At 43.7% G+C, this 13,661-nt stretch overlaps 1 protein-coding gene across 6 annotated transcripts; it reads left to right on the top strand.

The window, feature by feature from the left end:
• Positions 1-933: 933 nt before the first annotated feature.
• Positions 934-12,118, top strand: RNASEH1 (ribonuclease H1). Of its 6 annotated transcripts, none has more exons than XM_081189193.1 (10): positions 934-1,042; positions 2,089-2,169; positions 3,852-3,973; positions 4,790-4,858; positions 5,899-6,078; positions 7,728-7,827; positions 9,206-9,260; positions 9,686-9,770; positions 11,167-11,291; positions 11,713-12,118. In XM_081189193.1, the coding sequence occupies exons 2-10, from the start codon at positions 2,120-2,122 to the stop codon at positions 11,797-11,799; spliced, it is 873 nt and encodes a 290-aa protein (XP_081045319.1). In that variant the 5' UTR covers positions 934-1,042; positions 2,089-2,119; the 3' UTR covers positions 11,800-12,118. The 6 variants fall into 6 exon arrangements, with proteins under 6 accessions (XP_081045319.1, XP_081045315.1, XP_081045316.1 ...); XM_081189189.1 differs by lacking the exon at positions 934-1,042 and adding an exon at positions 1,845-1,991; XM_081189190.1 differs by lacking the exon at positions 934-1,042 and adding an exon at positions 1,846-1,991 and having other exon boundaries at positions 3,852-3,952.
• Positions 12,119-13,661: the final 1,543 nt, after the last annotated feature.

Here is a 13,661-nt window from a genome sequence, read left to right as displayed (position 1 = left end):
GGGAGGGGTATGGCCTCTGATCGTGCTCCTTCTGGGGTAGTTTGCCCACCATCCTGCTGATGACTCAATATTTTTGAGTCCCCAAAGAGAGGCTTCTGCAGATGGACATAATTCTAGGAACCTCAGGGCAGTGGCATAGCGTGGGTTGTCAGCACCCGGGGCAAGGCAAGTAATTTGCGCCCCCTAACCCGTGGATTTGTGCCCCCTGACCCGTGGATTTGCGCCCCCTAACCCTAACCCCCAGATGTTGCGCCCGGTGCGGCTGGCCCCCCCTGCACCCCCCACACTACGCCACTGCCTCAGGGACGGAACCTCAGGTATAGCTTGGGTGGGCTCATCTAGCAAGCACTCAGGTTTCTCCTGCTTCCCCGCTAGTCAAAGTGTGTTTGTGGCAGCCCTGAAGTAGCATTTCACTGGAATTGAAGAGCTGCAAAGCAAGTAGGAGAACATTGGGTTCGGGGCGATTATCATTTGGGAAAAGTGAAAGGAAGAAGGCGTGGATTTATTCGCATGCATCACAACCCTATCCACACCTGCTAGAAAAATAAGCCCCACTTCAATGGGACTGAACCCCAAGGTAACTGTGTATATTTATTGTAAAGGACTGCAGCCTCAAATGGAGATTGAAAATGATCACCATGAGCCTCAATAACCGACAGGCTGAGGTAGGTAGGTTGGTGGGTCGGCAAATGCAAGTTTGCTGATCCTATGCAAGAGATCCTACGCTCATTCCAAATTTACATTTTAGAGTGGGCGGGGGGACCATTGCCTCTTTTCAATAGAAGCTCTTTGCCCTCCAGCATTTGCTAAATCGGTAGTAAGAAAGCACCATTGTTGGTGAAAGGGGTAATGCATGTAAAGTCCTGGAAGTACAGTCGACCTTTCAAAGACCCTGGTGCATGTTCTCCCCTCTTTTTTGTTTCACCAGTGGTTTTTCCCCATCTCTCCTAGGGAGAGCGGGAAGTCCCGGAAGCGCCATTCGGTTTGTGTGCCTGCGCAGGGAGAGAAGTTCACGCCTATCCTGATCTGCGAGATAAGGCAGGTGAGCGGATGCATGGGCGGATGAGCCGAAAATGGTGGAGGGAGGCTTCAGTTCGAAGTGGAGCCACTGGGTTTGCAGCCCAGAGCCTGCCATGGCTTTTTAAGCCTTGCTCGGCAAAGGTTTCTAGCACGTGGCCGATTGCAGCCTTATTCTACTATCGCAGCGCAATGGCGCTTAGAAGTGGGTTAGATTGGCGAAGCATGCAGTCAGTCTTTGGGGCTCATATCCTTTTTTCTATCATGCTTTTTGCTGTCCTTTGGTGTGATGTCGCTTAAGCTACGACTATGATATATAAGAGTTTACCCGGGAGTAAACGTCGACTACTTTCTGGGCAAACACGTGTAGAATTACTGTCCATCACAGAGGCTCAATAATCCAGGAACTAGAAAGTTTGGCTTTAAAGCGTTTGCAGAATAAAGCCATTAGCTGCTGTTGGTGAAAAAAGTCTCCAGTCCCATTTGGCTGTTTCTGAGTAAGGTGCACTGAATTAACACTGGTGCTTTTCATTTTCCCGCCTTCGGCGCCAGCGCATGCGCACTCTTAAGGCGTCTGTCTCCTTTTTTGAGATTTCCTTCCTCTCCACCCTCCGCTTTTTGCAAGGCGGTTGAGGAGCGGAGGCGGAGACCGCGGCGGTGGCAACGCGCCTGCGCGCAACACTGTTTGCTTTCCTCCGCGTCGTCACTTCCTCGGTTGGACCCTAGGGGAGAAAAGACTCGAAAAGCACCCCTCTTCCGGTCGGTCCGTGTTTTAAATAGCTGCCATGTGAGGGGCGGAGGAGGTTACTTGCTGCGTCTGCCCTCACCCCGTCTTCCGTTTGTGATCCGGAAGTGTCGGCTGCCTTTGTTGTTGTTTTCAGCCTGACCCTCAAACTCCAGCAACTAGTTATGCGCCTGCGCGGCTGCCCGAGAGCGGAAGAGCAGGAGAACAGCGAAGACGGGCAGAGAGGGCGGTGGGTGGGGAGCTGGGAGGTCAGGAGAGGCGAAGTCGGCAGTTATTATGCTGCGCCGGATCCTGGCCTTACTCGCTCATCCTTGTTTTCTCCCCAGCAGCGGCCCCGGAACCGTCAGGAGCGGCAACATGTTCTACGCGGTGCGGAAGGGCAGGAGAACTGGCGTGTATCGCACCTGGTAAGCGAAGTCACACCTGGAGTGGCCAATCTCTCTCCTCCCCCTTCTCCCTAGGGCTAAAAAGCTTCGTATTCTTCCCAGTCTGGAAGGGACCACGAGGGTCATTGCTCCACCTCCCCCCCTGCAGGATTTTGTTTTCTTTTTAGTAAAAAAAAAATTGTATTAATTTTTTTCCTTGATTTACAAGAGCGTGTGCGTTGTCTCTCCATAATATTAAATAATAACAGATGTAACTGATCTGTCGAAAGTACAGAGAGAATCAAATTTATGCAATAATAATAATAATTTTTATTTATACCCTGCGCTCCCCAGCCAAGGCTGGGCTCAGGGCGGCTAACAAGCAATAATAAAAACAAGTTGAATGAATACAACTTAAAAACAAGATTAAAATACAACATTAAAATATTGAAATGCAGCCTCGTCACAGGAGGAGAAAGGAAAAGCCGGACCTCTGGATGCGAACGGGATCCGTTCCGGAGCCCCGTTCGCATCCTGAAGTAAACGTAGCACACAACTGCGGGGGTCGTGTTTCGCCGCTTCTGTGCATGCACATGACGTCATTTTGAGCGTATGCGCAAGTGGCGGAACCCAGAAGTAACGCGCTCCGTTACTTCCGGGTTGCCGCAGAGTGCAACCCAAAAATACTTAACTTGAAGCTACTTCAACCCGAGGTATGACTGTGCCTATATCTGTGTAGAATAGTTGCCCAACGCAGGACTCGAACCTACAAGCCTGAGATTAAAAGAGTCTTGTTCTCTACCCTCTGAGCCTGTACCAAAGAGCTCAAGGCAGCAAACATCATCTCTCACTCCCCCCCTTTTTTTTATTAAAAAAGAACCCATTCTCCTAACAACACTGTCAGGTGGTGGTACTGAGAGCAGGTGTCTGGCTGCGGGCGAACTTCATAACTGTGTGCAGGTTTTAACCCAAATCTTCCTCACACTAGCTCAGTGCTCTTAGTTCAGTGGGGCTTTGCATTTAAGTTACCGTATTTTTTGCACCATAACACTCACTTTTTCCCTCCTAGAAAGTAAGGGGAAATGTCTGTGCGTGTTATGGAGCGAATGCCTGCGGGTGTGGGGGGGATCTGCTGCAGTTGTGAGCAGAGGATCCATGGTTCCCCTTCCTTCCCTCCTCCGTGGTTACAAAGCATGGATCCACATGGATCCTCAGGATTTTTGCATTGGGCTACTCCAAACTCACTGTCAGATCACATGTCTGTGGCCACAGCATGAACCACAAAAATCATATATCCACTGTTTTGTTTAGAATATTTTTTTCTTGTTTTCCTCCTCTAAAAACTACGTGCGTGTTATGGTCTGGTACGTGTTATAGAGCGAAAAATACGGTACTTGAAAAACAAAAAATGGTTAGATTTATGTAATGTTTCCAGGCCCCAAAGTGGTTCGCATAGCCTACCCCGACCTTTCTCCTTTGAAGGGCTAAAACTATGGTGGATTATTGAGGTTGGGAAGCTTTCCTTCCAAGAATTGTGTGAGGATTGTCCTTCAGCTGATATAGGGGAAAGCTTTGTGTCCCCCGATTTGCTCTAATAGAAGAGTAGGTGGCATTGGAGATGATAACAACAACAACAACAACAACAACAACAACAACAACAACAACAACAACATAATAATAATAATAATAATAATAATAATAATAATAGCTTTATGTTTTTATAGGGAGGAATGTAAAGAACAAGTTGACAAATATAAATATGCTAGCTTCAAGAAGTTTTCAACAGAGGAAGATGCTTGGGACTTCGTAAATGATGGATCAACAGGTACATTTTGTCATTCAAGTGGTAAGCACCCTGTAAAGGGTTGGCGCTTGGCAGAAATTTTAAGAGTAGCCTTCTGGTAATTAGTGTGGGCGTGCTAAATGCTTCCCGCAGAAAGCTTGATATACTTGTCAGTGGTCGGCTGTATTTCCAGATGGCACAGGCTGAGTTCTCAGTTCTGGGGTGTTTTTTTATGTAGGCTAATTGCTCCACCGAAGATTTAGGATCTGGCTTGGTTTTAAGTGAAAGTGGTGGATTTGCATAAATAGTGGTGAGAAGTCACAGCTGTAAGAAGGGAAAGTCTAGACCTCTTGCATATCTCATTTTGCGGTAGATCAGAGGTGGGGAGAATATGGCTTTCCAGATGTTGGACTACAACTCAAACCATCCCTGTCATGCTGTCTGGGGCTGATGCAAGTTTGAGTCCATCAACATCTGAAAGGCATCAGATAAGGGGCCTGAAAGACCTTGTAACTAAAATAATTCCTTTGCTTTATGAGAGTGTTCAAGATTTTTAGATATTGTACTGCTTGGCTAACTATAGAAAAACTACCTACTTTTTAGATATTGTACTGCTTGGCTAACATTCCTGTGGGCAACATTTAAAAGCTGGGAAATGAAGACTACATTCTGTTGCTTACTTCCTTGGGAATGGGTCCTGCTGAACTCAGTGGGACTTATTTTTGAGGAAACATATAAGATCAAATTGCAGTTTCAATAAACCTGCAGTTGCATTGGCGTTTGGTCCACGTGACTTTTGTATGCAGATCATCTAGCACAGGAAGAACTTGTACCGGCAATTGCTTTGTCACATAATACAGTGTGTTCCCTTTAAACTAGGCACACCGGCAGGGGATGCAGGACATGCAGCTGCATCACCACCTAATGACCCAGCGGTTGTTACTGAAGGTGCTCCTCATACTTGTCTTGGTGTTTGTAGTGCTGTAGCAGATGCATAACGCGCCAGGCTGCACACCCCTGTGCTTTCATTCTGGAGCTTGTCTAGTGTGCTTTGCATTACTAAACTGCAACCTGACTGTCTCTCATTCTTGCTCAGTGTGGTATTTGCCAGAAAGAGAGATGGAGTGTTTCAGTGCCACCGCTGGATTGCTTTTGCCCAGGATACTGGTTTAGTGCTTCCACATATTTCTGTTGGTGGCTGAATGTCATGGACTGAGTGCTTGGAGAAGGCCTAGAAAGAGTTGGGAGTATAAAAATAAGCAAGTGCTTCAGATAGGTCAGGACAAATTACAGATTCATGAAAATATCCCCCAGGTTTTGTTGTAGGTTTTGGATAAAAAACTTACTTGATTATGGCGATTTGTTAGACTTGTTAGTCATTTGGTCCTCAAAGGTCTCCAAGCAACTTAACACAAGATACATTACACCAAACAATGGAAGAGTTACATTATGTGTCACTTGGTTGAGAATCCAAAGTATCAAGTGAGCCCAAATAGGGCATTCCTTTCTGGTACATTTGAGAAGCTCACACACTTGTTGCCTATCTGTATAGTAGGCAATACAGATCTACATAAGCCACTCACAACTTGTAACATGTACCTAATATGTGGAAAAACTACCATGTCCTAATTGCTTTGTAGTAGATACAGCTAAGTAGTCCTAGAAATTGCCAGTGGATTTCCACGAGCTCATCTTTTGTGTGGATCTGTGCTGCTCTCCATTTAATCACTGAAAGCATACTTCTACAAGTTAGCACTGCTCACTCTTTAGCCTTGTAGTATATCCCTTATTGTGTCTGTCTCTGTGTGTGGTTATGCATTTTTCTGCAGTCCTGCTCACCGTTAATTTATGAGTTAATTTCTAATTACTTTAGAGGGACTTCATTTATGTGATTGTGGGTGTATAAGGTTCTTGAACATGAATATTATACTTTCAATGTGATTTTTTATTTTTTGCATTTCATTTCTTCTACGGTTTCGATAATGCAGCTTATGAAAGACCAAGAAATAATAGGTTCAGGGGTAAGAAGACAACATCGTGGTCAGATTATACTTCATACAAGAAACCATATGAACAGCCCTCAGAGAACCAACGTGAGAGAAAGCGTGTAAAATATACCGAAGTACCTTACACACCTCCAGAACGCAAAGATGAATTCTCATATATGGGTAAGTGCCTTTATTGTAGCAGGTGACTAAACAATGTCGTTTCCTTAAAATTTTTAAATAGAGCTTTTAAGCTGTTGTTATTTATTAAATTTTTACACCGTCCTCTATCCAGTTCACAACATAAAAAAAATAAGATAACAAACCCCAAAATAGCTAAGAAAACCAAGAGCAAAAAGAAACCCAATAGCCCTCTTCTCCACCCACCCCCCATTGGAAGTTCTTTGCATATAGATTTAATATGCAAAAGAGCTTTGCAGTCTTCTTACTCTTGGAAATGCACAAGTCACTCCTATTGAAATTGACTTAGCTGCTGCCTAGTGAGTTATGACACAATCCAAACCCTCTTTGATGGGGGGATAGGTAGAGGTGTCCCTGTCGACATGCAAGCAGAAGTGCCACTAGTGGGTTTCATATCAGCGGTAGCCAGTAGAAATTGCTGGAACGTGTATTCCAAGGGAAGGATTTCACCTGCCCAGGATCCCTTGGGACCTGAGTTGGCCCCACTGTTGTCACATGACTGCTTTGTGCCCACTTGCTGGTCCAGTGATTTGCTTCCCCAACCCCCATCACCTTCCACTCCTACTGTTGTGTGAAGCAAGTTTGTGGATTCAGCAGTGGCCCCAGCACTAAACCAGAGTAGTCCAGGTTTTGAACTGCACCACTAGTGGCTGTACAGAGTTTGGAGTCCAGGTCTTAACACATTGACCGATAACAATTTTTACATTGAGAGCTTTTCCAGTACAGTCGAACCTCTGTTTATGTAACCCTCTGGTTACATAAATTTTGGCATGCACATGCGGCAAGCCCAGAAGTATTTTACCAGGTTTCGCCCTGCGCACATGTGCAGAAGTGATCCTCAGGTTGCGGAAACCTCGGGATCCGACCGGACCTCCGGAACGGATCCCATCCACAACCAGAGGTACCGCTGCACTGAATTAGGGATATATGAATGCCTCCGTTTAAAGAAGAGAGAGCTACTTCACAGTTCAAAGTAATGTACCAGACATTCTGTGTGGAGCTCTTAAATAGTTCACATAGGATTTTATATTTGATTATATCCAATTTATCCTCTGCTTAAGCTGCTGCAGATTTCTGCACTATATATAATAATTCACAAACCTGTGTAATAGGTTCTAGTAGATGATGACCCTTAGTATAATAAAGCGCTTTATATCTCCTGGTAAATAGATGAAATAACTCTTTGATGGAGTCATGGGAGACAAATGTTTTAAAACTTGTGGCTTTTATCTTTCGTTTTATTCTGTGAACCTCCCTGAGATCTTGTGATGAAGAGCAGTATATAAACCGAATAAATAACAACAATGTTAATGTGACATACAGCTATTTTGGTAGTTCACCATATTTTTCTGAATACTGTAATTCAAAACAAAGTGGCTCAGTTGTGCTGTGTCCCTTGAAAGCTAGTCTGCATTGGGAGCAGCACATGGCTTCTTTGTATGGTTTTGTTTTTTTTTAAACCCATTGTTCTAAAATATATCCTGTGTGTATTTTTGAGGGAACCTCAATAAGACTTCAATTTGGCAGTTGTATGTTGGGTTGTCCTGATCACCTTTCTTAAATATCAGTACTTGTTGTCCATCCAGCTGGCAATATTCCTTCTGAAATAATTGTCCCATTTGCATTTTTAGGAGATTATGCAGTTGTTTATACTGATGGGTGTTGCTCAAGTAATGGGCGCCGTAAAGCACGTGCTGGAACTGGTGTCTATTGGGGACCCGATCATCCTTTGTAAGTAAGAAATGAATGGTCCAATAACTTGCTATAAAAACCATTCTAATGACACTTTTTTTGCGGTGATCCCTATTGTTTGAATCTGGACGCGGTATTTTGCTGTCCTTCCACTAATACTATTTTAAGAAGAAAACGTTGGCTAGAGGGTGGACCCACTTCTCTTGATTCAGTCTTCTGGCTCTTGTGAAGAGTTGCAGGTTCCTGGCCCCATCTACTCGGCCAGGTGAAACCAGTCCAAGCATAGTTTCATTGGTTGCAGACTAGGCTGTAAGAAGAAGAAAAAGTGTGCATGGCATCTGTCCACTGCTTTCCTAACCAACAAAGAGGAGTCTGAGTCAGCCTCATGGTGCCGTCTCGATATATCCCTTTTCTTCTGTCTTGAAGGAGTTCATGCTTCTTCAGACGGATAAAGTGGCTGCCTCCTTGCCCACCAAAGCAAATGTCCAGAAACCAGACTGGTAGGAAGTCACATTATGGAGGCTAGCACAGTGGTGTCCAAAATAGCTGCTGAGATGTCCCTGGCAGAAGCAATTAATGCCAGGAGCATCTGTCAGAATTTGCTTCCAAAGCCCTCAGTATGATGTGTCTTCCTATCCAGCTGAAGATCTTCAGGGCTTGTGATATGTAGAGGGAAAGTATGGCCTCTGTCGTTTGTCCAGGTGGATGGTCGGAGTTGGAGCAATTTGTTGTCTACCAATCCTGTCCTTTCCTTGGTCACATTTGAAGGAAATGGCTTGTTTGACGAATGTGTGGACCAAAGGAAAGTAGCGACTGCTTAATAATAATAATAATAAATAATAATAATAGATGGTCATCCTCCCAGGGGTTTTCTCTAAATCATTCAGAACCAAGAGCACTAGCTATTCATCACATCTTGCACTGGCAGCCTTGAAAGCATGAGAAGCCCTTCAAACCTTCCAGTTGCTCTTGGGGGAAATGTGAGATCTGGTAGTGGCCCACTACCAGACACCTTAAAATGGCAATGATTGGATTTCCATTCCCAGGAGGTGCTTCTGTCCAAGTTTCGGCCTTTCTACTTCATCCCTCAATGCCATAGTTTCTCAGCCCATCTCACTCAACAGGGCTTCCTAACCCTTGGATGGGTTTTTGGCAGGGGCTGTTGGGACAGAAGGGCCACAGCCTTCCTCTGGCATTTCTTTTAATCCAATATGAGCAATTCAGGTAGAAACAAACATGGCGTAGCGCTAAATTTGAAAATCTGTGGTTTGAAGGAAGAACAACATTGGTTTTCCTATTATAAACATGCAGACTGCCTTTCAGGTCACAGATGTATTTTGATCCCTATATTAGCCTTGAAATGCTTCATGCCTGAGAAAAATTACTTGAATGTTGTATGTATTTTGTACTCCTACAGAAATAGTAGTGAAAGACTTCCTGGGCGGCAGACTAATCAAAGGGCTGAAATACATGTAAGTTGAATGGAACACAAAATTGGCACAATTGAATGCTTGAGCCTTTTAGTTTTAATGGAAATGCCCTTCTGTTTCAAGGGGGGAACTGCATGGATATATATAGAGAGAGTGTTGTTTGGAGAAATTGAAAGAACAATTTAAAAAGTTATCTCATAAATCCTAACAAGAAATTGCATGATTGATAGGCTAGTGCCGCAGAATAATTATGTAGCTATTATGAAAATTCATAAAACCTAGTTAAGTAATTGGCCATGGCTCTCCCCCCCCCCCAATTGTCTTTAACATAATTTGCATCAACTTCTGGACGAACGGTGCTAGAATTGGATTACGTTGCTTTTGTGTTACAATTTTGAAACTTGGCATCGGTATTGATGGTTCAACTTCCTTTCTGCTGAGTTGTGTATTCTAAATGTTTTCCGTAGGCAGCTTGCAAAGCAATAGAGCAAGCCAAGAGTCAAAATATCAATAAACTGGCAATCTATACTGACAGCAAGTTCACCATCGAAGGTAAGTCATTGTGTATTGGGAATAAGTAATAAGGCAAGAAGCATGTGAAATGGCCTTCTGAACGGAAAATAAGTTTGTGCAGGGCATGGGACTTGCTGTTTTGATTATTTACCAGACGCTTCCAGCACCTTTCTGGGAGTCCAGAGTTCCAGTCCCACTTGGCCATGAAACTCAGAGTGACCTTGGGCCAGTCACATTCTCTTGGTCTAACCTACCTCACAGCATTGCGTGGATAAAATGGAGAGTGAGAGGAGAACTATGTGTACAATCTTGAGCTCTTTGGTGAAAAGGTGGGCTAGAAATAATTAACGTTCCAATGATCAAGACCTAGGAATTTAGCATGTAATATATAATGAATGTTTGCTTTTGATGTTTAAGCAGATCCTGGTGATAAGCAGGCATGTGAATGAGCGTTGGGTGTTTTTCTATTAAAAGCTCGTGGCTTGGGAAGGGTTTACATTGAAAGCTAACAAATGCTGCTCTCTGGAGAATACTTAATCAATAATAGCATTGTGGCCAAAGGAAGCTGTTCTCCATACACTGTTTCTTTTCCACCCAACCCCCAGTCCCAAGATTTACCAGCCAATACTGCCTTTCTGGATTTATCCTCTTTCAACTTGGATGCATTTGTTCCCAAGCTAGGGATTGGCATTTCCTATGTTTAAAACCTGCATTGGCAGGGATCCAACAAACCTGATAAATAAATACCCATATACAGTGGTACCCTGGGTTAAGAACTTAATTCGTTGTGGAGGTCTGTTTTTAACCTGAAACACCACTTTAGCTAATGGGGCCTGCCACTGCGCCACTGTTGCACGATTTCTGTTCTCATCCTGAAGCAAAGTTCTTAACCCAAGGCAATATTTCTGGGTTAGCGGAGTCTGTAACCTGAAGCATATGTAACCTGAAGTGTCTGTAACCCGGGGTACCACTGTATACCCAGAAGGCGACTTCCTTCTCAAAAGCAAAGGTTAGAAGTGAATTGATAACTGTAGAATCTGCATCTGGTTTTAACTTTTCATTTTGAGAGAGACCTGAACATCTGCAGATGTTACCTGCTATCTACGCTTGAAGTGGGTCCCTGTCCACAAACGACCCCTTCAAGATCTGGACTTCAGCTTCTACTTATGGCAGGCAAGACCAGCTATAAGCTGACCGGTGCTTAAAATGGTGGGCCCCAAGTCAAATTGAATATGCATGACTTACAATGGGCTGCAAATTTATCACAGCAAGCATTCAGTGCCTGCCTAGACCTAGCTTGGATTCACCACCATGTGGGCTTCTTTGAACAGCACAATTGGATGCCATTTTGCAGATGTGCGGTAGAATCCGAGGACAATTTCAGCAGTCCTTAAAAAAAGTCACGATACGACAGGTGCATCTTGTTCTTACATAGGTATGACAAGCTGGGTTAAAAACTGGAAGAAGAATGACTGGAAAACATACAAAGGAACAGATGTAACAAACAGAGAGGACTTTGAAAGGCTTGCTAATCTTTCGGAAGGCATGGATATCCAGTGGGTAAGTTATGAGGTTTGAAAAGGCAGACTTCGTACATATCAAGTGCATGCTATTAAAAATGAATGTTAACAAAATAATGCAAGTAATTCTGTTTAGTAATGGAAATGTGCAAGTGTTTGGTACCAGTCCAGGGGAAGGCCTGTGTTTTGTTATGTTTTGAATCAGAAAACAGCATTTTATTTTGACCCGTGTATTTTTATTCACCAGTTTTTTGGGGAAAATTGAAATACAGTGTTGCTTTCTAACCCTTTGCGGGTGGGGGGCTGGAAATAAAAGAATTGAGTATTGGCATTTTTTTTAAAGAGTCATTTTTGGCACTTTGAACTGAAAGCTGTCTCGTGAGATGTGGAGGGTTTGGAGATAGTCATAAAATGAAGATGGTTGTACAGTTGTGGTAACTGGTTCAATTTACTGTTAACAGAAACATGTTCCAGGTCATTCTGGCCTTGCTGGAAATGAAGCGGCTGATCGACTAGCAAAAAAAGGAGCTGTAAAGTCCTTGTCCTAGAATGTGTTAGAAATATTCATTGACTTTGGGGGCAGAGCAACAACAGTTCTGACTAACAGGCTGCAATTGTGATGGATAAATGTGAGTTTTACTGACTCGTATCCAATTTCTTGATACTGAGAAGCCTCAGGTTTGGATACTTAGGATTATTCGAAAGACGGCAAGAGATATTTGAACAAAATGCTTGTTTGATGCATTCTGGTTACAACACTGCAGAACTTTACGTAAGGCGTTGCCAGAGCATGTCATTTGTTTCACAGTTGTACATTCAAGAGTTGTGTTTTATATAAAAAAAATTAATAAAAGTTTTTGTTTTTCATCTTGGCATCTCAACTGCGATAGATAATAACAACAAACACCAAAATCATAGATTACAACAGCACATTCCAAATACACATCAGTAGCAACTGCAGGACAGTATACTCAAATCAGCCCAAAAAACTGCTCCAATTCATACTTCAATCCACATGCGGGGAGCCTGTTATTAACCAAGTTGTTGGTGGGTGGGTCCAGAAGCAAAAATGGAAAGAGCAGCAAATCTACATTTCTGACTTTTTAAGATAGGTAGTTGTTTCTGCACAGAATCCACCAGGCAACCAAGAGGCATTGTTGGGAGTTCAGAGATACACTCCAGTCACAGAAACACTGGAGGAGGGTAAAGTAGGTTTGGTGGGGTATGCCGTACAGAGGGAGTCCCAAGGGCCTGATAAGAAAGGCCTGGGGGTCACATTTTGACCTATGCCAACAGAGGATGCGGTGATCCTGCTGCCCCCGTTCCCTGTGGCCATGGAAGAGTTGCTCGCGGGTTACCACCCAGCACAAACTGGGGATTAGGGATGGTAAATAAATATCCTTCTAGACTTAGCAGACCGCTGCTGGTTTAAAAGCCCCCCCCCGGAAATTCAAGGGCACCAACTGGATCCCAGCAACTGTGTTGTGGCCATTGCTTATTTAGCTGTGTGCCTCTCCAAATGGATTGACAATAATAGTGCAGATAAATGCATTCCAAGTCTTGCTTTTTTCCCCCCCCTGCCTGGATGCCCTGCGATTTGACTTTGACAGTTTTCATGGTTCTCTGAGATTATTAATGACCTCTCCTGACCAGTCCTCTCTTCATATTCCCCTTCATCCATCAGAGAGCATGGTGCTGTTGATCTGTCTCTCCTTGAACTGGCAAGGCAGAAGTCATTTGCCAATCTCCCTGGGAGGTGATGGCTCAGAATACACAGCAGATGTTTTATTCCGTGACTCTTCTCCCTCCTAGAGCTTCTCCCCGTCTGCTGAGGTTATTGCTTATTTTACCAGGAGGAGGAGATGTTGTATTGTCATCAAGAAACCTGGAACCACGAGAAACACTGTGATTCGTGGACGACTTCAGTGGTCTGATTTACAAGGTTATTTTATTTGGGCGATGCAAAACAAGAAACAACCCACAAAGTTTTTTTTTTTTTCCCCTATTCCTGATACACTTTAATTTCTTTTTCTTAAAATAATTAGACGACACTACCATAAAAATGGAGGATAGAAATTGTAAACGTTGATAATAAATACTGGCTGATAAAAAGAAATTGACGTTGCAAAGGCCCGTTTGTTTTTAGATGTCTAAAAGAGGCCGGGAATGATTTGTGCCAACCAAACATCTACTGGCAGAAGGAAGGGCATGTTTCGCCAGTTTTAGTCACCAGCTTCTATGTTCCAGCTAATATCACACAGGCTTAAGGGGCATGGTATTGTGTTTTGACTTGCCCCATAGAATGTAATGCACTCAAAGCAGGAATGTGGCTCAACCCAACCTCTAAAAGGCAGGCACTTTAGAAGTGGCTGGAGTTCTCTGCAGCTTGCTCTCATTGTTTATGGCCCAT

The sequence above is a fragment of the Podarcis bocagei genome, assembly GCF_964188305.1.
Source record: "Podarcis bocagei genome assembly, chromosome: 3".
Classification (NCBI taxonomy): domain Eukaryota; kingdom Metazoa; phylum Chordata; class Lepidosauria; order Squamata; family Lacertidae; genus Podarcis; species Podarcis bocagei.
This window is presented reverse-complemented; position numbering and strand designations above follow the sequence as displayed.